This window comes from Leucoraja erinacea, unplaced genomic scaffold (genome assembly GCF_028641065.1).
Source record: "Leucoraja erinacea ecotype New England unplaced genomic scaffold, Leri_hhj_1 Leri_366S, whole genome shotgun sequence".
NCBI lineage: Eukaryota > Metazoa > Chordata > Chondrichthyes > Rajiformes > Rajidae > Leucoraja > Leucoraja erinaceus.
In genome coordinates, this window is record NW_026576267.1 from 9,935 (window position 1) to 32,500 (window position 22,566).

Consider the following 22,566-nt stretch of genomic DNA (forward strand, 5'->3'; position numbering starts at 1 on the left):
AATGGCCTACTCCTGCACCTATTGTCCATCAAAGAGAACAAGTTGCCTTACAACTTTAGGCTGTGCATGCCCTACGCAAGAAGCACAGGGTTGTTTCGAAGCAAGTCAGTTCGACGATTTGTCAAGCGATTTTAAATGCTGAAGATAGACACAAAATGCTGGAGTAACTCAGCGGTGCAGGCAGCATCTCTGGAGAGACGGAATGGGTGACGTTTCGGGTCGAGACCCTTCTTCAGTTCAGATTGATCTTATATGGAGAGGTGAGGTTTCTGAAGAAGGATCCAGTGATTTTTTTTCCCCCATGTATATACACGAGTTGGAATCAGTCAATGCAGCACAGAAACAGGCCACACTTCACAGGTTCAGTCTCTTGCCCAGAGTAGGTGAATCGAGGACCTAATATAATAAGATCAGTCTGAACTGAAGAAGGGTCTCAACCAGAAACGTCACCCATTCCTTCTCTCCTGAGATGCTGCCTGTCCCAGCTGAGTTACTCCAGCATTTTGTGTCTACAGTGGCTTGCAAAAGTTTTCATACCCCTGAACTTTTCCACATTTTGTCACATTACAACCACAAACGTAAATGTATTTTATTGGGATTTTATGTGATAGACCAACACAAAGTGGCGCATAATTGTGAAGTGGAAGGAAAATGATACATGGTATTCAAATTTTTTTACAAATAAAAAACTGAAAAGTGTGGCGTGCAAAAGTATTCAGCCCCCTTTACTCTGGAGCCCCTAAATAAAATCCAGTGCAACCAATTGCCTTCAGAAGTCACCTAATTAGTAAATAAAGTCCACTTGTGTGTAATCTAATCTCAGTATAAATACAGCTGTTCTGTGAAGGCCTCAGAGGTTTGTTAGAGAACATTAGTGAACAAACAGCATCATGAAGCCCAAGGAACACACCAGACAGGTCAGGGATAAAGTTGAGGAGAAGTTTAAAGCAGGGTTAGGTTATAAAAAATATCCCAAGCTTTGAACATCTCACGGAGCACTGTTCAATCCATCATCCGAAAATGGAAAGAGTGTGGCACAACTGCAAACCTACCAAGACATGGCCGTCCACCTAAACTGACAGGCCGGGCAAGGCGAGCATTGATCAGAGAAGCAGCCAAGAGTTCCATGGTAACTCTGGAGGAGCTGCAGAGATCCACAGCTCAGGTGGGAGAATCTGTCCACAGGACAACTATTAGTCGTGCACTCCACAAATCGGGCCTTTATGGAAGAGTGGCAAGAAGAAAGCCATTGTTGAAAAAAAGCCATAAGAAGTCCCGTTTGCAGTTTGCCACAAGCCATGTGGGGGACACAGCAAACATGTGGAGGAAGGTGCTCTGGTCAGATGAGACCAAAATTGAAGTTTTTAGCCTAAATGCAAAACGCTATGTGTGGCGGAAAACTAACACTGCACATCACCCTGAACACACCATCCCCACTGTGAAACATGGTGGTGGCAGCATCATGCTGTGGGGATGCTTTTCTTCAGCAGGGACAGGGAAGCTGGTCAGAGTTGATGGGAAGATGGATGGAGCCAAATACAGGGCAATCTTGGAAGAAAACCTGTTAGAGTCTGCAAAAGACATGAGACTGGGGCGGAGGTTCACCTTCCAGCAGGACAACGACCCTAAACATACAGCCAGAGCTACAATGGAATGGTTTAGATCAAAGCATATTCATGTGTTAGAATGGCCCAGTCAAAGTCCAGACCTAAATCCAATTGAGAAGACTTGAAAATTGCTGTTCACAGACGCTCTCCATCCAATCTGACTGAGCTTGAGCTATTTTGCAAAGAAGAATGGGCAAAAAGTTCAGTCTCTAGATGTGCAAAGCTGGTAGAGACATACCCCAAAAGACTTGCAGCTGTAATTGCAGCGAAAGGTGGTTCTACAAAGTATTGACTCAGGGGGGCTGAATACTTTTGCACGCCACACTTTTCAGTTTTTTATTTGTAAAACAAATTTGAAAACCATGTATCATTTTCCTTCCACTTCACAATTATGCACCACTTTGTGTTGGTCTATCACATAAAATCCCAATAAAATACATTTACATTTGTGGTTGTAATGTGACAAAATGTGGAAAAGTTCAAGGGGTTTGAAAAACTTTTGCAAGCCACTGTATCCAGTTTAAACCAGCGACTGCAGTTCCTTCCGACACATTTTAAAATGCTCGACAAGGCAATGGTTTATGAAGAAACAATAAATCTTTATTTAAACAAGTGTCTGTTGATCAAGTCGAGAGGAGGGGGTGGCGCAGCGGTAGAGTCGCTGCCTCGCAGCGCCGGAGACCCGGGTTCGATCCCGACTACGGGCGCTGTCTGCGCGGAGTTTGCACGTCCTCCCCGTGGGTTTTCTTCCGAGATCTTCGCTTTCCTCCCGCACTCCATAGACGTGCGGGTTTGTTGGTTAATCGGCTTGGGTATAAGTGTAAATGGTCCCTGGTGTGTGTAGGATAGTGTTAAGGGCCCTGTCCCACTGTGCGAGCTCATTCAAGAGCTCTCTCGAGTTTAAAAAAAAAATCAATCAAAAATAGTAGTTTAGTTTAGAGATACGGCGCGGAAACAGGCCCTTCGGCCCATCGTGTCCGTGCCGACCAGCGGTCGATCGCCCAATCACACGGTAGTTTAGTTTGGAGGTACAGCGCAGAAACAGGCCCTTCGGCCCATCGTGTCCGTGCCGACCAACGGTCGATCGCACGTTCACACTAGTTGTACACTATCCCAATCTCTCATCCACTAGGGGTCAATTTACAGAGGGGCCGATTCACCTGGAATCCCGCACGTCTTTGGGATGTGGGGGCATCTGGAGGTCACGGGGAGAACGCACAAACTCCGCGTAGAAAGACATCACCGGGGGTCGGGATTGAACCGGGGTCTCGGGCGTCGCCAGGCGGCGCCTCTACTCGCTGCGTCACCGCGCCAAGCCGTTAGTATCCACGCCACCGGCACCCTGGCCTTCACCCATTCACAGCATCTTCTCAAAGTTCCTCATGGCCTCTTCCACCTTCTGCTGCTCCGTCTCACTCTGCCTCAACTGTGGGGCGGGAAGGTACAGGAACAAACAATTAAAAAAACTCACAAGCATAGAGAGTAGGTGCAGGAGGAGGCCATCCGGCCCTTCGAGCCAGCACCGCCATTCAATGTGATCATGGCCGATCATCCACAATCAGTACCCCGTTCCTGCCTTCTCCCCATATCCCCCGACTCCGCTATCTTTAAAAGCCCTATCTAGCTCTCTCTTGAAAGTATCCGGAGAACCAGCCTCCACCGCCTCCACCGCCTCTGAGGCAGAGAACTCCACAGACTCACAACTCTATGGGTGAAAAAGTGTTTCCTCGTCTCCGTTCTAAAAAGAGCCTTAGAGAGAGGAGGAGAGAGAGAGAGAGAGAGAGAGAGAGAGAGAGAGAGAGAGAGAGAGAGATATTCTTAAACTCTGTGTGTGTGTGTGTGTGTGTGGCCCCTGGTTCTGGACTCCCCCAACATTGGGAACATGTTTCCTGCCAATCCCTTAATAATCTTATATGTTTCAATAAGATCACCTCTCATCCTTCTAAATTCCACAGTGTACAATAGTCAATTTAATTAGTCAATTACAAGCCCAGCTGCTCCATTCTATCAACATAGGACAGTCCCGATGTTGGGGGAATTCTCTGCCTCAGAGGGCGGTGGAAGCCAGTTCTCTGGATACTTTCAAGAGAGCGCTAGATAGGGCTCTAAAAGATAGCGGAGTCAGGGGATATGGGGAGAAGGCAGGAACGGGGTACTGATTGTGGATGATCAGCCATGATCACATTGAATGGCGGTGCTGGCTCGAAGGGCCGAATGGCCTCTACTCCTGCTCCTATTGTCTATTGTCAATATGATCGTGGCTGATCATCTAATATCAGTAGCCCATTCCTGCTTTTTCCTCATATTCCTTGATTCCTTTAAAGAAAATGGCTGATCATCCAAAATCACTCCCGTTCCTGGTTTTTCCCCCCGTTCCCAACTCCCTTCTCACCTTCTCCGCCTCCATCTCCTGGATTTTCGAAGGCACTTTGGTGCTGTAATCAGCAATGGACATCTTCTCCCTGAGTTTTGCGATCTGCTTCTCAATCTCTCCCTGTTTGTTCCTGAGTTTAGTCACCTCCTTCTCTGCATCAATCAGTCCCTTGTGGAGAGAAAGCAAAAGGAATCAAATCGATCAGAAACTGTTCCGTTAGTTTAGCGGAAACAGGCCCTTCGGCCCATCCAGCCCGCGCGTACCAGCGACCCCGCCCACTTGTGGGGCAGCGGTAGAGTTGCTGCCTCACAGCGCCGGAGACCCGCGTCCCGTCCCGACCACGGGTGCTGTCTGTACGGAGTTTGCACGTTCTCCCCGTGACCTGCGTGGGTTTTCTCCGAGATCTTCACTTTCCTCCCATTCCTAGAGGAATCGAGGACCAGAGGACACGGGCTCAAGGTGAAGGGGAAAAGATTTAGACAATAGACAATAGGTGCAGGAGTAGGCCATTTGGCCCTTCGAGCCAGCACCGCCATTCAATGTGATTATGGCTGATCATCCCCAATCAGTACCCCGTTCCTGCCTTCTCCCCATATCCCCTTACTCTGCTAATTTTAAGAGCCCTATCTAACTCCCTCTTGAAAGCATCCAGAGAACCGCCCTCCACCGCCCCCTGAGGCAGAGAATTCCACAGATTTAATGGGAATCCGAGGGGTAACTTTATCACACAGAGGGTGCTGTCTGAACGGAGTTTGCACGTTCTCCACGTGACCTGCGTGGGTTTTCTCCGAGACCTTCGGCTTTCCTTCCACACTCCAAAGACGTGCAGGTTTGTAGGTTAATTGGCTTGCCTATCGATTTAAAATTGTCCCTAGTGAGTGTAGGCTAGTGTTAATATGCGGGGATCGTTGGTCGGTGCAGACTCGATGGGCCGAAGGGCCTGTTTCCACGCTGCACCTCCAAACATGTCAATGAACATGTGTAGGAAGGAACTGCAGGTGCTGGTTTACATTGAAGATCAGACACAAAATGCTGGAGTAACTCAGCGGGACAGGCAGCATCTCTTGGGAGAAGGAATGGGCGACGTTTCGGGTCGAGATCCTTCTTCAGACCGAAAGTCAGGGGAGAGGAGACCCATTAGAGATGTGGAAGGATAAGGTGTGAAAATCAGTGATCAAAGGGGACGCAGATCAAGGAAGATGTCGAATAGATTGTAGTTATCTAGGGGAAGAATCCAAGGACCCAAGCCGTCTCTCCAGGTGTGGCAGAGGTTCACCTGCACCTCCCCCAACCGCATCTATTGCATCCGCTGCTCTAGGTGTCGGCTGCTCTACATCGGTGAGACCAAGCGCAGGCTTGGGGATCGCTTCACCCAACACCTCCGCACAGTTCGCATCAACCATATAACAATTACAGCACGGAAACAGGCCATCTCGACTCTTCTAGTCTGTGCCGAACACGTATTCTCCCCTAGTCCCATACACCTGCGTTCAGACCATAACCCTCCATACCTTTCCCATCCATATAATTATTTTTTAATGATAAAAACGAACCTGCCTCCACCACCTTCACTGGAAGCTCATTCCACACAGCCACCACTCTCGGAGTAAAGAAGTTACTCGGAGTAAAGAACTTCTGTCCTTTAATTCTCAAGTCATGTCCCCTTGTTTGAATCTTCCCTACTCTCAGTGGGAAAAGCTTATCCACGTCATCCACCTGATCTCCCGGTGGCTCAGCACTTCAACTCCCCCTCCCATTCCCAATCCGACCTTTCTGTCCTGGGCCTCCTCCATGGCCAGAGTGAGTCCCACCGTAAATTGGAGGAGCAGCACCTCGTATTTCACTTGGGCAGTTTACACCCCAGCGGTATGAACACTGACTTCTCCAATTTCAGGTAGTCCCTGCTTTCTCCCTCCTTCCCCTCCCCTTCAAGGCTCTCCCACAGCCCACTGTCTCCGCCTCTTCCTTTCTTCTTCCCACCCCCACATCAGTCTGAAGAAGGGTCTCGACCCGAAACGTCACCCATTCCTTCGCTCCATAGATGCTGCTGCACCCGCTCAGTTTCTCCAGCATTTTTGTCTACCTTCGATTGTTCCAGCATCTGCAGTTCCTTCTAAAATAAATTTTAAAAAAAAAACACTGGCCTCTCCTTTCCCCCCCCCCTAAGGCAAACAGGTTTTGCAGGTTTTTACTTGAAGAGATCGCCCCTTAAATTTGACAACCACAATTAAATCTCTGCTCATCCTTCATCACTAACAGAAAATAACACGCCCTCCTCTTTTAGAAATCTCCCGCGATGTCTCACTCTCCTAGTCCGGTCAAGACAACTTTATTTGTCACATACATATAGAAACATAGAAAATAGGTGCAGGAGGAGGCCATTCAGCCCTTCGAGCCAGCACCGCCATTAATTGTGATCATGGCTGATCGTCCCCAATCAATTACCCGTGCCTGCCTTCTCCCCATATCCCTTGATTCCACTAGCCCCTAGAGCTCTATCTAACTCTCTCTTAAATCCATCCAGTGACTTGGCCTCCACTGCCCCCTGTGGCAGGGAATTCCACAAATTCACAACTCTCTGGGTGAAAATGTTTTTTCTCACCTCAGTCTTAAATGGCCTCCCCTTTATTCTAAGACTGTGTGTGGCCCCTGGTTCTGGACTCGCCCAACATTGGGAACATTTTTCCTGCATCTAGCTTGTCCAGTCCTTTTTAATTTTATATGTTTCTATAAGATCCCCCCCCTCATCCTTCTAAACTCCAGTGAATACAAGCCTAGTCTTTTCAATCTTTCCTCATATGACAGTCCCGCCATCCCAGGGATCAATCTGGTGAACCTACGCTGCACTGCCTCAATCACAAGGATGTCCTTCCTCAAATTAGGAGACCAAAACTGTACGCAATACTCCAGATGTGGTCTCACCAGAGTCCTATACATGTTTGGGCTCAGAGGGCAATGGAGGCCAAGTCAGTGGATATTTGGGGGTGGGGACCGTTGGCGACCCTTCGCTGGGTGGTCTCGGCCCCTGCGGCCGCCGAGTTACCTTGAGGAGGAGGTGGACCGAGCAGCGATCAGAGGCGATCCCGATCGCACATCCCGCTGGGCAGTTCTCCTCCACCAACACGCTGACCGACATGCAGGATGACAGGGTCTGGATGTAGGAAGAGAAGGGGCTGATCATGTCCGCTGTGGCCTGGTCCTGGCACTTCAAGTAACCTGTTGAAAGGGTTAACAATGGTGAGGCCTAACAACCTCGAAACAATACCAACCCATAGTGGAGTTTAGAAACATAGACAATAGGTGCAGGAGTAGGCCATTCGGCCCTTCGAGCCTGCACCGCCATTCATTATGATCATGGCTGATCATCCAACTCAGTATCCCGTACCTGCCTTCTCTCCATACCCCCTGATCCCACAAGGGCCACATCTAACTCCCTCTTAAATATAGCCAATGAACTGTGGCCTCAACTGCCTTCTTTGGCAGAGAGTTCCACAGACTCACCACTCTCTGTGTGTGAAAAAAAATCTCGGTCCGAAAAGATTCCCCCTTATCCTTAAACTGTGACCCCTTGTCCTGGACTTCCCCAACATCGGGAACAATCTTCCTGCATCTAGCCTGTCCAACCCCTTAAGAATTTTGTAAGTTTCTATAAGATCCTCCCCTCAATCTTCTAAATTCTAGCGAGTACAAGCCGAGTCTATCCAGTCTTTCTTCATATGGAAGTCCTGACATCCCAGGAATCAGTCTGGTGAACCTTCTCTGTACTCCCTCTATGGCGACAATGTCCTTCCTCAGATTAGGAGACCAAAACTGTACGCAATACTCCAGGTGTGGTCTCACCAAGACCCTGTACAACTGCAGTAGAACCTCCCTTCGGTACGGCTCGCTACAGCTCGGCTCACACTCACAGTGGGCTCTGGTCTTGGTCAGGTTGTAGTCGGCCCGCAGGGAGCGGGTAGTGCGGATGATGGATAGGGCAAAGTCGACGTTCCGGTCCAGCTCCTCGTCTCTCCAGTCGCACTGCGGGAAGAGATGGGAATAACTCGGGCATCGTCCCGCTAAACCCCCCCCTCCCCTCCCTCTTCCGGAGGGAGGAGAAGAAAGGAGAAGGGGGGGAAGGGGGGGAGAGAGAGAGAGAAGAGAGAGAGAGAGAGAGAGAGGAGAAGAGAGGGGGAGAGAGAGAGAGGGGAGAGAGGAGAGAAAGAGGAGAGAGAGAAAGAGAAGAGAGGGAGAGAGAGCAGGAAAGGGGAGGGGAAGAGAAGAGAGAGAGGGAGGAAGGGACAGGGAGGAAGAGAGAGGAGAGGGGGAAGAGGGGGAGAGAGGGAGAGGGAAGAGAGGGAAAAAGAGGAGAAAGAGGGGGAGGGGGAGGAAAGAAGGGGGGAGGGAAGAGAGGAGAAAGAGAAGAGGGAGAAGAGGAGAGGAAAGAGAGAGAGGGGGAGGGGAGAGGGGAGAAAAAAGAGAGAGTGGGAGAAGAAGAAAAGAGGAAAAAGAAGGAGGGAAGAGAGGAGGAGAGGAAAGGGAGAAAGAAGGAGAAAAAGAGAAGGAGAGAGAGAGGGAAGAAGGGGGGAGGGAAGAGAAAGGGAGAGAAGAGAAGGGAGAAGGAAAAAGAGGAAAGAAGGGAGGAATGGAGAAGAAGGGAAAGGAAAGGAGAGAGAGAAAGGGAGAGGAGAAGGGGAGAAGAACAGAAAGAGAGGGAAAAGAGAAAAAGGGAGAAGAAAGGAGAGGAGGGGGGAAGAGGGGAGAAGAAGGAGAGGGAAGGGAGAAGAGAGGGAGGGGAGGAAAAGGGGGGGAGAGGGGGAGAAGGAGAAGGGAGGGAGGGAGGGGAAGAGAAAGAGAGGGAGGAGGAGAGAAGAGAAAGAAAGAGGGGGGAGGGAGGGGAAAGAGGGGGGGGAAAAGGGAGCAGGGGAAGGGGGAAGGAGGGAGAGGAGAGAGGAAGGGGAGAGGAACGGAGGAGGAGAAAGAAAGAGGGGGGGGAGAGGGGAAAAAGAGGGGGGAGAGAGGGGAGAGAAGGAGAAGAAAGAGGAGGAGGGGAAAGAGAGAAGAGGGGAGAAGAGAAGGGAAGAAAGAGAGGGAGGAAGAGAGAGGGGGGAGAGGGAAGAAAGGGAGAGAGAAAGAGAAGAAGGAGGAAAGGAATGGAGAAAAAAAAGAAGGGAAGAGAAAGAAGGGAGGGAGAAGAGGGAAAAGGAAGAGAGAGAGGAGAGAAGAGGAGAGGAAGGAAAGGAAGGAAAAAGAGAGGGAAGGGGGAGGAGGAAAAGGAGAAGAAGGAGAGAAGGGGAAAAGGGGAAGGGAAGAGAAGAGAAGAAAGAGGGAAGAGAAGAGAGAGAGAGAGAGGAGAGGAGAAAGAGAAAGAGAGGGAAGGGGAGGAGGAGAAGGAAAGGAGGGGGGGAGAGAGGGGGAGGAAAGAGGGAGGAGAAGGAAAGAAGAGAGAGGGGGGAAAGGAGAAAAAGAAGAAAGAAAAGGAGAAAGGGGAGGAGAGGGGAAGGAAAGGGGGAAGAGAAGAGGAGAAAGAGAAGAGGGGGGAAGAGAGAAGAAGAGAAAGGAGAAAGAAAGGGGAGAGAGAGGGAGAAGGGAGGAGAGAGGAGAAAGAGGAAGGAGAGGAAGGAAGAGGAAGGAGAGGAAGGAAAAGAGAGAGGAAGGGAGGGAGAGGGGGAAGAAAAGAGGAAAGAGGGAGAGAGGGAAAAGAAGGAAGGGGAGGGGGAGAGGAAGGGGAGAGGGAGAGGGGGAGAGAGAGAGAGCGACAGGGAGGGGAGAGAAAGAGAGAAGGAGAGAGAGAGAGAGGGGGGGAGAGAAAGAAAGAGAGATAGAGGGGGGACAAAAGTAAAGAATGCAAATGCAAGAAAGAGCAGAGAGGGAATGAACTAGAGAATGCAATTGGAGGAGGGGAGAGAGAGAGAGAGATAGGGATGGAGAGGGAGGGTCGGAAGGGGGGAGAGAGGGGAGAGAGGGAGAAAGAAAGAGAGAAGAGAGGGGAAGGGGGAGAGAGGAGAGGGGAGAGGGGGAGGAGAAGAGAAAGAGGAGAAGAGGAGAGAGGAGAGGAGGGGAGAGGAGAGAGAGAGAGAAAGAGGAGAAGAGAGAAGAGGAACGAGAAGAAGGAGGAGAAGAAGAAAAGAGAAAGAGAGGGGAGAGGGAGAAAGAGAAGAGAGAGGGCGAAGAGAGAGAAAGAAAAAGAGAGAAGGAGAGAGAAGAGAGAGGGGGAGGGAGAAGAAGGAGAGAGAGGAGAAGAAGGGGAAGAGAGAGGGAAGAGAAAAAGAGAGAGGAGGAGGAAGAGGAGAGGGGGAGGAGGAAGAGAAAGGAGAAGGGAGAGAGAGAAGAGGAGAGGAGAAGAAGAGGAGGAGAGAAGGGGAAAGAAGAGAGAGGAAAAGGAGAAGAAAGGGAGAAGAAGGAAGAGGAGAGGGGAAAGAGGAAGAGAAGAGGAAGAGGAAAGGAGAGGGAGGAAAGAGAAGAGAGAAAGAGGAGGGGAGAGGAGAGAAGAAAGAGAAGGGAGAGGAGAGGAGAGGAGAGAAGAGGAGAAAGAAGAGGGGGAGAGGAAGGGGAAGGAGAAGGAGAGAAGGGAGGAGAAGAGAGGAAGGGAAGAGGAAGGAAAGAGAAGAGGAGAGGGGAGGAGAGAGGAGGGAGAAGAGGGAGAGAGGAGAGGGAGAGAAGGAGGGGGGAGAGAGAGGGAGAGGGAGGAAAGAGAGAGAAGAGAGGAAGAAAGAGAAAGAAGAAGAGAGGGAGAGAGAGAGAGGAAGAGACAAGAGAGAGAAAAAGAAGAGAGGAGGAGAAGAGGAGGAGAGAGAGGAAGGGAGAGGGAGAGAAGAGGAGGGAAAGGAGAAGAAAGAGGAAGAGAGGAAAAGGGAGGAGAGGAGAAGAGAAGAGGAAAGAGAAGAGGAGGAGAGAAGGAGAGAGAGAGAAGAGGAGGAGGAGAGAGAGGAAGGGGAGGAGGGAGAAGACAGAGAGAGAAAGAGGGGAGAAGAAGGAGGAAAAGGAGGAGAGGAGGAAGAGGAGAAGGAGAGGGGGAAAGAGAGAGGTGAAGAAGAAGAAGAGAGGAGAGGAGAGGAAGAGAGGAAAGAAAGGGAGAGGAGGGAGAGGGAAGGAGGGGGGAGAGAGAAAGAGAGAGGAGAAAGGGGAGGAAGGGGAGAGAGGGAGAAGGAAAGAAGAGAGAAGGAGGGGGGAGAGGGGAGGGGGGAGGGGGGGAGAGGGTGGGGGGAGGGGTAGAAAGGAGAGGAGAGGAGAGGAGAGAGGAGAGGAGAGGGAGAGAGGAGAAGGAGAGAAAGAGGAGAAGGAGGGGAGGGAGGAGAGAAGGAAAAAGAGGAAAAGGGGAGGAGGAAGAGAGGAAGAGGGGGAGAGGAGGGAGAGAAGGGAGGAGGGAAGAGAGAGAGAGAGGGAGAGGGGAAAGAGGGAGGAGAGAGGAGAGGAGGAGGAGAGAGAGGAGAGAGAGAGAAAGGAGAAGAGAAGGGGAACAGAAGAGAGGGGAGAGAGGAGAGGAGAAAGAAGGGAGGAGAGAGAAAAAGAGGAGAGAGAAAAAGAAGAGGGGAGAAGGAGAGAGAGGGAGAAGAGAGAGAGAGAAGAAGAAGAGGAGAGAGGGAGGGAGAAGAGAAGAGGGGAGGAAAGAGAGGAGGGAGAGAGAGAAGAGAGGAGGAGAGAGAGGGGGGAGAGGGAGAAAGGGGAGGGGGAGGAGAAGAGGAGGAGAGAAGGGAGAGGGAAAAGAGAGAGGAGGAGAGAGAGAGAGGGAGAAAGGAGAGAAGACGAAAGGAGAGAGGAGAGGAGAGGAGAGAGAGAGAGGAGGAATGAAGAGAAGGAGAGATGAGGAGGGGGAGAGATGGAGAGAGTGTGGGAAGGATGGAGGGAAGGAATAGAGGGAGAGAGAAGGGAGAGAGGGAAAGGGAATGATAGAGAGGGGAGGGAGAGAGAGAGGGGGAGAGAGGGTAGAGCAGAGGGAGAGAGAGAGAGGGAGAGAGAGAGGGGGAGAGAGAGAGAGAGAGAGAGAGAGAGAGAGAGAGAGAGAGGGAAGGAGAGAGGAGGAGAGAGAGAGAGAGAGAGCGCGAGAGAGAGAGAGAGAGAGAGAGAGAGAGAGAGAGAGAGAGATAGAGGAAGAGAGAGAGAGAGGGAGAGAGAGAGCAAGAGAGAGGAAGAGAGAGGGGAAGAAGGGAGAGAGGAGAAGAGGGGGAAAGGAGAGGAAGAGAGAGAGAAGAAGGAGAGGGGAGGGGGAAAAAGAGGAGAAAATGAGAAGAGAGAAAAGGAAGGGGGAGAGAGAGAGAGAGAAAAGAAGGAGAGGGGAGGGGAAGGAACTGCGAGAGAGAGAGAGAGGGGAGGGAAGAGAGAGGAGGAGAGAAGAGGAGAGGAAGAGGAAGGGAAGGGAAGGAGAGAGAAAGGAGGGGAGAAGGGGAGGGGGAGAGGGGAAGAGGGGAAAGAGGAAGAGAGGGAGAGGGGGAGAGAGAGAGGGAGAGGAAGAGAGGAGAGGAGGGAAGAGAAAGGGGAGGAGGAGAGGAGAGGTGAGAGAGGGGAGGGAAGGACGAAAGGGGAGGAGGAGAGGGGAGAGGGAGAGAAGGGAGAGAGAGGAGAGAAGGAGAGGGGAGAGGGAGAGAGAGACAAGAAAGACGGAGGGAGGAGAGAGAGAAGAGGGAGAGATAGAGAGAGAAACAGAGGAAAGAGGGGAAAACTCAGATTTCAGGGGCAGGGAGGGAGAGGAGAGGAGGAAGGAGAGAGGAAAGGGAGGGAGAGGAGAGAGAGAAGAAGAGAGAAGGAAGAGAGGGAGAGAGAGAGAGGTTAGGGGCAAAAGAAAAGAGGGAGGGAAGGAGAGGGGAGGGAAGAAGGGGAGGGGGAGGAGCGGGACTGTCATATGCTGAGAGAATGGAATGGCTGGGCTTGTACACTCTGGAGTTTAGAAGGAATGGAGGGAATCTCATTGAAACATATAAGATTATTAAGGGTTTGGACACGCTAGAGGCAGGAAACATGTTCCCGATGTTGGGGGAGTCCAGAACCAGGGGCCACACAGTTTAAGAATAAGGGGTCAGCAATTTAGAACGGAGACGAGGAAACACTTTTTCTCACAGAGAGTTGTGAGTCTGTGGAATTCTCTGCCTCAGAGGGCGGTGGAGGCCGGTTCTCTGGATACTTTCAAGAGGGAGTGAGATAGGGCTCTTAAAGATAGCAGAGTCAGGGGATATGGGGAGAAGGCAGGAACGGGGTACTGATTGGGGGTGATCAGCCATGATCACATTGAATGGCGGTGCTGGTTCAAAGGGCCGAATGGCCTCCTCCTGCACCTGTTGTCTATTCTATTCCTTCTCTCCAGAGATGCTGCCCGTCCCACTGACTTACTCCAGCTTTTTGTGTCCCTGGACTAAAGTTAGTGTCGAGAATGAGTGGGGCAGGTATGGGTTTTCAGGAGGTCATTCAGATAGTAGTAGAACTGGGCCATTCAGCCCATTGAGTCTACCCCGCCATTCAACTGGTTCTTGATTCCCCTACTCTGGGTAAAAGACTCTGGGCGTCTACCCGATCTATTCCTCTCATGATGGTGGGATATGGGCCAAACGCAGGCAGGTGGGGGCTAGTGTAGCTGGGACAAGTTGGTCGGCATGGGTCATATGAAGAAAGACTGGATAGACTCGGCTTGTACTCGCTAGAATTCAGAAGATTGAGGGGGGATCTTATAGAAACTTACAAAATTCTTAAGGAGTTGGACAGGCTAGATGCAGGAAGATTGTTCCCGATGTTGGGGAAGTCCAGAACTAGGGGTCACAGTTTAAGGATAAAAGGGAAGTATTTTAGGACTGAGATGAGAAAATCATTTTTTTCACAGAGAGTGGTGAATCTGTGGAATTCTCTTAATAATAATAATAATAAATGTTATTTATGGGCGCCTTTCAAGAGTCTCAAGGACGCCTTACAAAAATTTAGCAGGTAGAGGAAAAACATGTAAGCGGAATGAAATAAATAGTAGAGACATGACTAGTACACAAAGTAAAGACAGAATTCAATTCAAAACACAATATGAGGCGATTCAAGCACAGATGAAAAGGGGGACGTGGGGCTAAGGATAGGCAGAGGTGAAGAGATGGGTCTTGAGGAGGGACTGGAAGATGGTGAGGGACATGGAATTGCGGATCAGTTGGGGGAGGGAGTTCCAGAGCCCGGGAGCTGCCCTGGAGAAGGCTCTGTCCCCAAAACTGTGGAGGTTGGACTTGTGGATGGGGAGGAGACCGGCTGATGTGGATCTGAGGGACCGTGAGGGTTGGTAGGGGGAGAGGAGGTCAGTGAGATATGGGGGGGGGGGGGGGGGGGGGGCAGATGGTGGAGGGCTTTGTAGGTGAGGATCAGGATTTTGTAGGTGATCCGGTGGGAGATGGGAAGCCAGTGAAGTTGTTTGCACAGAAGGTAGTTGAGGCCACAGTTCATTGGCTATATTTAAGAGGGAGTTAGATGTGGCCCTTGTGGCTAAAGGGATCGGGGGTATGGAGAGAAGGCAGGGATGGGATACTGAGTTGGATGATCAGGCATGATCATATTGAATGGTGGTGCAGGCTCGAAGGGCTGAATGGCCTCTACTCCTGCACCTATTTTCTATGGGCAAGTATACAGCATCTACTGTACATAGTATTGTAAAGAATAAAATAACATAGTATTGTAAAGAACAAAATAACAGCCGTCAGACTGACCAGGTAGACGTCACAGAGCTCGTACAGCCAGAAGTTGTAGATGGCGGTCGTTACAGCGGGGAAGTCGTAGAGCTTCAAGCCGTGGTTACACGCCTCCACCGCGTGGCTCAGGCGACTGAGAATCCAGCGATCCATCAGGCTCTCCTGTGCCGAGCGCTGCAAGAACAGGCCCTGCTTCATTAGTTTAAGGAGGAACTGCAGATGCTGGAAAAATCGAAGGTAGACAAAAAATGCTGGAGAAACTCAGCGAGTGAGGCAGCATCTTTGCTCCACCGACGCTGCTGCACCCGCTGAGTTCCTCCAGCATTTTTCTTTCTTTCTTTCTTTTAAAATCTTTTTATTATTAACCATATAACCATATAACAACAGCACGGAAACAGGCCATCTCGACCCTTCTAGTCCGTGCCGAACACATAATCTCCCCTAGTCCCATATACCTGCGCTCAGACCATAACCCTCCATTCCCTTCCCATCCATATAACTATCCAATTTATTTTTAAATGATAAAAACGAACCTGCCTCCACCATCTTCACTGGAAGCTCATTCCACACAGCTACCACTCTCTGAGTAAAGAAGTTCCCCTCATGTTACCCCTAAACTTCAGTCCCTTAATTCTCATGTCATGTCCCCTTGTTTGAATCTTCCCTACTCTCAGTGGGAAAAGCTTTTCCACGTCAACTCTGTCTATCCCTCATCATTTTAAAAACCTCTATCAAGTCCCCCCTTAACCTTCTGCGCTCCAAAGAATAAAGCCCTAACTTGTTCAACCTTTCTCTGTAACTTAGTTGCTGAAACCCAGGCAACATTCTAGTAAATCTCCTCTGTACTCTCTCTATTTTGTTGACATCCTTCCTATAATTAGGTGACCAAAATTGTACACCATACTCCAGAATTGGCCTCACCAATGCCTTGTACAATTTTAACATTACATCCCAACTTCTATACTCAATGCTCTGATTTATAAAGGCCAGCACACCAAAAGCTTTCTTTACCACCCTATCTACATGAGATTCCACTTTCAGGGAACTGTGCACAGTTATTCCCAGATCCCTCTGTTCACCTACATTTTCAAAAACAAAAACAAGACAACAAAAAAAAATAATGATCAACATAACAATGATATTGATACATAGGGATCAGGGTTACATTAATGGCAGGTATAACCTACATATGACTCCAGTGCCAACATACACATTGAATATAGACATGGGCCTGATTTACCTATAAGCTAGACAAGCTTAAGCTTAGGGCCTCGAGGTCCAGGGGGGCCTCCGGCCAAGGCAGGACACCTACCGTTCAACTCTGGGCGGGCCCCCCTCTCTATCTCTCTCTCTCCATCTCCCCCCGCTATCCGTGTCCGGGCCACCGGGCTCCGCTCGCTCCTCATCCGCTGGCACGGCAGGCCGCCTTGCACATGCGCATTGCTGCGGCCTACACGTCCCCTCCCCCCCCTGCACATGCGCACAACCACGGGCCAGCACATCATCAGCCGCCCTGCGCATGCAACGGCAACTGGTCGGCTCTGGGCACTTTCTTCCTCGCTTTGAATTGTGGGAGATTTGGCTGCCATTGCTGTCCGGTCGCTGCCTTGCCGCCAGCGCTGAAAACCAACGCGGAGGGGGGACCTCACAAGTGCAACAGCTTCGGGTCTCTCTTCATCTAAATCCGGCCCTGCATATAGACCTCCCGGTCTCTATGTAAATGCAGTTAAGTGTTTCAAAGATAACTTATATATATAAAAAAAACAAAAAGATAAAAAGAAAAAAAAGAAAAAAAGAGAAAAACTGAATCTGGGCTGCAAAGAATTTCAACAATTGAAGTCCCTGTTTGTCGTCAAGTCCGTTCCACCGTATAAAGGTAAAAGAATTATTATAACGGTTGGAGAGCGGACAATTTGTGTTGTGTGAAAATGTTGAATAAATCTTCCCCAGGTCTTATCAAATTTAACCAAGGGTTCAACAATGTCACTCCTACTTTTCAGATATCGTTTCAGAGTACCCATGGAGTGTGGTCGGAGGATTAGAGTCTTTCCAATTAAATAAAATAGGTTTTCCTGGCGATTAATGTGCAGCATTAATCTCTAGCAATGTTGTCCACCTGCTTCATTAATCACGTTTAAACCCAGGGAGAGCCAAAAGCCTTCAGTCCGAAGAAAGTTCTTCTCCCTTTTTTAGATTACTTAAAAAATTTTATTCAAAAAATGTATTTACTCAACATTAAAAAGTAGAGTCAGGAGAGTTTTATTGTCATGTGTCCCAGATGAGACAATGAAATTCTTGCTTGCTGCAGCACAACAGAGTATGTGAATGTGGTGGGCGTGGACTCGGTGGGTAAGGGGGATCGCGTGGTGGGTCGAGGACCCTGGTGGGTATAGATTAGTGTCACTCATACTGACTCTCCTCCGCCCTCCTCAAGCTCTCCCTCTCTCTCTTCCCCAGCATCTCCTCTCTCTCTCTCTCTTCTTCTCTCTCCCTCTCCTCTCTTCTCTCTCTCTCTCTCTCCTCCCTCCCTCTTTTTCTCTCTCTCTCTCTTTCTCTCTCTCTCTCACTCTCTCTCTCTCTCTCTCTCTCTCTCTCTCCCTCCCTCTCTCTCTTCCTCTCTCTCTCTCAACCTCCTCTCTCTCTCTCTCTCTCTCTCTCTCTCTCTCTCTCTCTCTCTCTCTCTCTCTCTTCTCTCTCTCTCTCTCTCTCTCTGACTAGTGGTATGCATGCTGAGATGAAAGCTCTTTAAGTTACCTCTGCAGAGTTGCTAATAAAAGACTAAGGATTCTAATCACTTTGTGCCAGCCTGATCTTTATTCAACATGGTGTCAGAAGTGGGATCTTGCTCGCTGGTGGGCGAGGACTCAGAGGGTAAATTGATCGCTGGTGGGCGTGGAAGGGGATCGATGGTCGGCGTGGACTCAGTGGGGAAGGGCGTGCTGCTTACCTGTGCCGTGTCTTGGGGCTGGTACCCCGCTGCCAGGCCGCGGAGGGCGAACCTGGTGGCGTTCCACAGCTTGTTGCAGAAGTGTCGGTAGCCCAGCACCCGGTTGACGTCCAGATTGATGTCCCGGCCTGCAGGGCAGAGGGGTCAGTCGTCTAGCAAAGGGGCGGGGGGTGTATGTGGCCCTTCAGCCCATTGAGGTCCCTGCTCTCCCGCTCGCTTCCCACATCCCTCTTCCCCCCTCCCCCCCCCCCCCCATCCGCTTCCAGCCCCATCACACACACACACACACACAGGAGCAGGCCCTTCGGCCCATCAGGAACCGCTGCTATCCCCTGCCCCACGCTTTCGCCCATCACTCCCCACCATGTGACCTTCTGCCCCCCACCACACCTTCCCCTCCCCCCTCTCCCTTGCTCACCCACCTCCCCCTCTCTTCCTCCTGCCCCCCCCCCCCTCCCCTCCCCCCCCCCCCCCCTCATCGACTACTTAGAATAAAGGGGAGGTCTTTTAACACTGTTGAGAAAAAACTTTTTCACCCAGAGAGTTGTGAATTTGTGGAATTCCCTGCCACAGGGGGGCAGTGGAGGCCAAATCACTGGAAGGATTTAAGAGAGAGTTAGATAGAGCTCTAGGGGCTGGTGGAGTCAAGGGATATGGGGAGAAGGCAGGAACGGGATACTGATTGGGGATGATCAGCCATGATCACATTGAATTGCGGTGCTGGTTCGAAGGGCCGAATGGCCTCTCCTGCATCTATTTTCTCTCTCCCCCGCTCTCTTCCTTCTGTCCCTCCCCCACGCTACTTCCCCTCTCCTTCTCTTCCTCCCCTTCTTTCCCCCCAACCCGTTACCTTGGGAGGTGTAGGCACACAGAGCGAACCGCAAAGCATCAGTCCCACACTCCGGAATTCCGTTTGGATAATCCGACTTCTGCCGGGGGGGGGGGATGGGAGAGAGGAAAAATAATGGGATTAAAGTGACTCAAAGCACCAGATAGGGAGAAAGAGGGGGGGAGGCAGGGAGAGACAGAGAGGCAGGAGGGAGAGAGAGGGGGGGAGAGAGAGAGAGAGAGAGGGGGGAGGGAGGGAGAGAGAGATAGAGAGAGGGAGGGAGGGGGAGGAGGAGAGAGAGGGAGAGAGACAGAGAGGGGGACTGAAAGAGAGGGGACCTGGGAGAAGAGAGGGGAGAGAGGGAGAGGAGGGGGGAGAGAGAAGGAGGGGGAGAGAGGGAGAAAGAAGAGGGAGGGAGAGAGTGGGTGGGAAAGTGAGGGAGGGAGAGAGAGAGGGAGAGTGGGAGGAGGGAGAGAGGGTGGGAGAGAGAGGGAGAGAGAGGGGACGAAGGAGAGAGGGAGAGAGAGAGTGGAACAGCAGCTCAGCCACCGTGCCGCCCTGTGCTGTTAGTGGATGAGGCCACTCTGCCCCTCGCAGTGTGCTAGCAGCGTGGCTGGTCTGGGCTCGGCATACCTGGCCTGCTTGTGCTCTCTCGATCTCTACGGGCTCCAGGTTGCTGTCCAACAGTTGTGCGTGCAGACCCTGTGGGGAAGAGCAAGCGGGGAACATCAACCACTCCTCCGCACCCCCCTCCCCACCTAGACTATCCCCCCCCCCCCCCCCCCCCTCCCCAAAACCACCGCAGCCACACGCTCCTCCCGAGCGAAAACCCGGGGAATTTATTCAAGAGAGCGCACTGTAGAGTTGCTGCCTCACAGCACCGGAGACCGACGTTTGATCCCGACTACGGGTGCTGTCTGTGCGGAGTTTGCACGTTCTCCCCGTGACTTGCATGGGTTTTAGAGTCATACAGCGATACAGTGTGGAAACAGGCCATTCGGCCCAACAATGTCCCCGCTACACTAGTCCCACCTGCCTGCGCTTGGTCCATATCGCTCCAAACCTAACCCTATCCATGTATCTGTCCAACTGTTTCTTAAATGATGGGATAGTCCCAGCCTCAACTACCTCCTCTGGCAGCTCGTTCCATATACCCACCCCCTCTGTGTTGAAAAGTTACCCCTTGGATTCCTATTAAATCTTTAACCCTGCACCTTGAACCTGTATCCTCTGGTCCTAGATTCCCCTACTTTGGGCAAGGGACTCTACCCGATATATTCCTCTCATGATTTTGTAATCTCCGAGATCTTCGGTTTCCTCCCACGCCAAAGACGTACAGGTTTGTACAGACGTACAAAGATTAATAAAGATACATAATCATTTTTATGTCAATAGACAATACGTGCAGGAGGAGGCCATTCGGCCCTTCGATCCTGCACTGCCATTCAATGCGATCATGGCTGATCATCCAACTCAGTATCCTGTACCTGCCTTCTCTCCATACCCCCTGATCGCTTTAGCCACAAGGGCCACATCTAACCCCCTCTTAAATATAGCCAAATAAACTGTCCTCAACTACCTTCTGTGGCAGAGAATTCCACAGATTCACCACTCTCTGTGTAAAAAATGTTTTCCTCATCTTGGTCCTAAAAGACTTCCCCCTTATCCTTAAACTGTGACCCCTAGTTCTGGACTTCCCCAACATCGGGAACAATCTTCCTGCATCTAGCCTGTCCAACCCCTTAAGAATGTTGTAAGTTTCTAAAAGATCCCCTCTCAATCTTCTAAATTCAATGTGAACATGGCTGATCATCCACAATCAGTACCACGTACCTGCCTCTCCCCATCCCCAATCATGCCTGTCCCGCTGAGTTAGTGCAATGTTTGTGTCCCCATCAGCCCCTGACGGAGTCTCGCTATCTTAGGTGCAGGAGGAGCCCTATCCAGCACCGCTCTCTGATCAAAGTATCCAGAGAACCGTTCCTGCCTCCCCCAGCCCCTGCCCGCTCTTTAAGAGCCCCATCTAGCTCTCTCTTGAAAGTATCCAGAGAACCGGCCTCCACCGCCCTCTGAGGCAGAGAATTCCACAGACTCACAACTCTGACAACTCTTACCTCCAGCGAGATGCCCATGATCACATCCAGCGGGTCGATGACGTTACCGAGGGACTTGCTCATCTTGCGCCCGTGGGTGTCACGGACAATGGCGTGAAGGTAGACCTGAGCGCGCAGCGAGAAAACGTTCGTTAGTTCAGTTTAGTTTATTGTCACGCGTACCGAGGTACAGCAAAGAGCTTTCGTCGCATGCTGTCTCGAAGGTGCTGGTGCTGGCTCGAAGGGCCGAATGGCCTACTCATGCACCTATTGCCTATTGTCCGTCCAGAACGTGGAAAAACAATACGCGATTCCAATCGAGCCATGTAGATACAGGATAAAGGGAACAACGTCAATAATAGCAACACTTTATTGATCCATAGTAACATAGAAAATAGGTGCGGGAGGAGGCCCTTCGAGCCAGCACCGCCATTCATTGTGATCATGGCTGATCGTCCCCAATCAATAACCCGTGCCTGCCTTCTCCCCATATCCCTTGACTCCACTAGCCCCTAGAGCTCTATCTAACTCTCTCTTAAATCCATCCAGTGACTTGGCCTCCACTGCCCTCTGTGGCAGGGAATTCCACAAATTCACAACTCTCTGGGTGAAAATGTTTTTTTTTTCTCATCTCAGTCTTAAATGACCTCCCCTTTATTCTGAGACTGTGTGGCCCCTGGTTCTGGACTCGCCCAACATTGGGAACGTTTTTCCTGCATCTAACTTGTCCAGTCCTTTTATAATTTTATATGTTTCCATAAGACCCCCGCCCCCCCCTCTCATCCTTTTAAACTCCAGTGAATACAAGCCCAGTCTTTTCAATCTTTCCTCATATGACAGTCCCGCCATCCCAGGGATCAATCTCGTGAACCACACTGACTCAATCACAAGGATGTCCTTCCTCAAAATAGGCTGGGCACAGTGATATTCTTTGCTTACACACCCAATGTATACAAATAGTGGCCAACTAAAGGTCAAGAGGAGAATTAGGCCATTCAGCCCATCAAGTCTACTCCGCCATTCAATCTTGGCTGATCTATCTCTCCCTCCTAACCCCATTCTCCTGCCTTCTTCCCATAACCCCTGGCACCTGTACATAGGATTATTAAGGGATTGCACACTCTAGAGGCAGGAAATATGTTGCTGACTACATTTAACTTAAGTTCACCAGGTTAATTTCCGGGATGGCAGGACTGTCATATGTTGAGAGAATGGAGCAGCTGGGCTTGTACACTCTGAAGTTTAGAAGGATGAGAGGCCATCTTATTGAAACATGTAAAATTATTAAGGGTTTGGACACACTAGAGGCAGGAAACATGTTCCCAATGTTGGGGGAGTCCAGAACCAGGGGCCACACAGTTTAAGAATTAGGGGTAAGCCATTTAGAACGGAGAGGAGGAAACACTTTTTCTCACAGAGAGTTGTAAGTCTGTGGAATTCTCTGCCTCAGAGGGCGGTGGAGGCCGGTTCTCTGGATGCTTTCAAGAGAGAGCTAGATAGGGCTCTTAAAGATAGCGGAGTCAGGGGATATGGGGAGAAGGCAGGAACGGGGTACTGATTGTGGATGACCAGCCATGATCATGTTGAATGGCGGTGCTGGCTCGAAGGGCCGAATGGCCTCCTCCTGCACGTATTGTCAACGTGACCTGCGTGGGTTTTCTCCGAGATCTACGGATTCCTCCCAAACTCCAAAGGCGTGCAGGTTTGCAGGTTAATTGGCTTGGTGTAAATGTAAACATTGCCCCCAGTGCGTGTGGGATAGTGTTAGTGTGCGGGGATCGCTGGTCGGCGCGGACCCGGTGGGCCGAGGCGCCGGTTTCGGCGCTGTATCTCCGAACTAAACTGCGCTGGTACCTCTTTGAAAGGGAGTTTGCCGGTTAGTTTCAGGCCCAGCATCACCATGCGAGCAACCCAGAAGAAGAGGATATCATGGCCGGTCTCCAGCAAGGTGCCTGGGTAGAAGATCTTGAAGTCTTCCGTCTGTCAAAGAAGAATTCACAGTCGTTAATGTCACAGCTCAGTACCGAACCTCACGCAAGGGTTTTTGAGGAAGGACATTCTTGCTATTGAGGGAGCCCAGCGTAGGTTCAC

General features: G+C 50.7%; 1 protein-coding gene across 1 annotated transcript in view; it reads right to left on the reverse strand.

The window, feature by feature from the left end:
• Window positions 1–2,185: 2,185 nt before the first annotated feature.
• The window catches only part of vars1 (valyl-tRNA synthetase 1), a 56,909-nt gene continuing 36,528 nt past the window's right edge, over window positions 2,186–22,566 (reverse strand). Inside the window, 10 exon segments of the mRNA XM_055630398.1 lie at window positions 2,186–3,033; window positions 4,000–4,149; window positions 7,025–7,197; window positions 7,890–8,001; window positions 14,538–14,780; window positions 17,554–17,681; window positions 18,404–18,482; window positions 19,016–19,084; window positions 20,497–20,601; window positions 22,330–22,455. Of these exon segments, the coding sequence (XP_055486373.1) occupies window positions 2,965–3,033; window positions 4,000–4,149; window positions 7,025–7,197; window positions 7,890–8,001; window positions 14,538–14,780; window positions 17,554–17,681; window positions 18,404–18,482; window positions 19,016–19,084; window positions 20,497–20,601; window positions 22,330–22,455 (1,254 nt within the window). The 3' untranslated portion in view covers window positions 2,186–2,964.